Consider the following 1,131-nt stretch of genomic DNA (forward strand, 5'->3'; position numbering starts at 1 on the left):
TGTGTGTGTGTGTGTGTGTGTGTGTGTGTGTGTGTGTGTGTGTGTGTGTGTGTGTCTTTGCCAGAGCTCTCAGTTCCACCCTATTCTGCATCTAGTTTCTCAGCTCCACACCAGAGGAGAGCGAGGACTCTTGATGCGCGTACGTACCTCACTTTGCCTTCACTTGGTACTTTTTATTTTTCCTCTGCTTGCCATCGATTATTGCAGTTAACTGGTTAACAAAACAAAGACATGTAGAAGAAAATGCTTTGTTTTTACATGTATCCAGTGATACAGTCTGTCATTAGACTGCAGTTTTTTTTTTTTTTTGATTTCTCAGCATATTTTCTGAGGACAGGTCATGACAGAATGTCTGGTTCAAACATGTTTTTCTCCATTCTCTGCTCACATGTTGACAACGTTGTTCCACATTAATTGCATTTCCAAGCGGAAAGAATAATTACAGAGTGAAATTGGTGCAGCTGTAAGGTGAACTAATCATCCGTTGCTCTGTAGCAAAACGAACAAAGTATGAATGAGACTGTTGGTCCYGTCCAACCACAAACCATTGTGTTGTTTTCCTGCAAAGGAAATAAAAACTAAGACTAAAACTGTGCAGAAAATGATCGTCTGCAGATTGTGTGTGTGTGCAGGCTGAACTGCAGGGGCCCGGAGGTATCGAGAGCAGAGGCTACTTCCTCTACCGGGTATGTAAAGGTTTGTCCCAGAACAACAAAACAACCAGATCAAAACAGAATATCATGAAAATATAAGAAACGTTTGTTTATTTTTTTTAGCCACGAAATGGAAGAAGGTCTTTAGAATATGAATGAAGGTAATGATGAATTTTTTTTGCTTGTCCTGAATAAAATCCCATTACAAGAAAACCATGAAAACTAATATATTTATTGTTGTGCTGCTTCAGAACCTCCAGCTGGTGTCAGGAGACCGAGTCATCGACAGAACCTCAGCCAGTTCCTCTGCTGTATAATCATCATCCAATCTGCATATTAAAATACTTCATTCATCCAGATTTAATCTGTGTGGATTATTTAGAGAAACAGACTGTGGATTTATGAAAACATCAATCATTTTAGCTACAACTTTAAAGTCCTTGTAGATATTTTGAACACATTTTACAAACATATTTAT

The 1,131-nt window shown here is 38.5% G+C and overlaps 1 protein-coding gene across 1 annotated transcript in view; it reads left to right on the forward strand.

The window, feature by feature from the left end:
• nmu (neuromedin U) overlaps positions 1-1,013 on the forward strand; it is a 5,834-nt gene extending 4,821 nt beyond the window's left edge. The window contains exons 6-9 of the mRNA XM_014031111.1: positions 65-139; positions 633-686; positions 777-814; positions 905-1,013. Coding sequence (XP_013886565.1) covers positions 65-139; positions 633-686; positions 777-812 — 165 coding nt within the window. The 3' untranslated portion in view covers positions 813-814; positions 905-1,013. The remainder of the gene's footprint in view (positions 1-64; positions 140-632; positions 687-776; positions 815-904) is intronic.
• Positions 1,014-1,131: the final 118 nt, after the last annotated feature.

The sequence above is a fragment of the Austrofundulus limnaeus genome, unplaced genomic scaffold (genome assembly GCF_001266775.1).
Source record: "Austrofundulus limnaeus strain Quisiro unplaced genomic scaffold, Austrofundulus_limnaeus-1.0 Scaffold1178, whole genome shotgun sequence".
Taxonomy (NCBI): domain Eukaryota; kingdom Metazoa; phylum Chordata; class Actinopteri; order Cyprinodontiformes; family Rivulidae; genus Austrofundulus; species Austrofundulus limnaeus.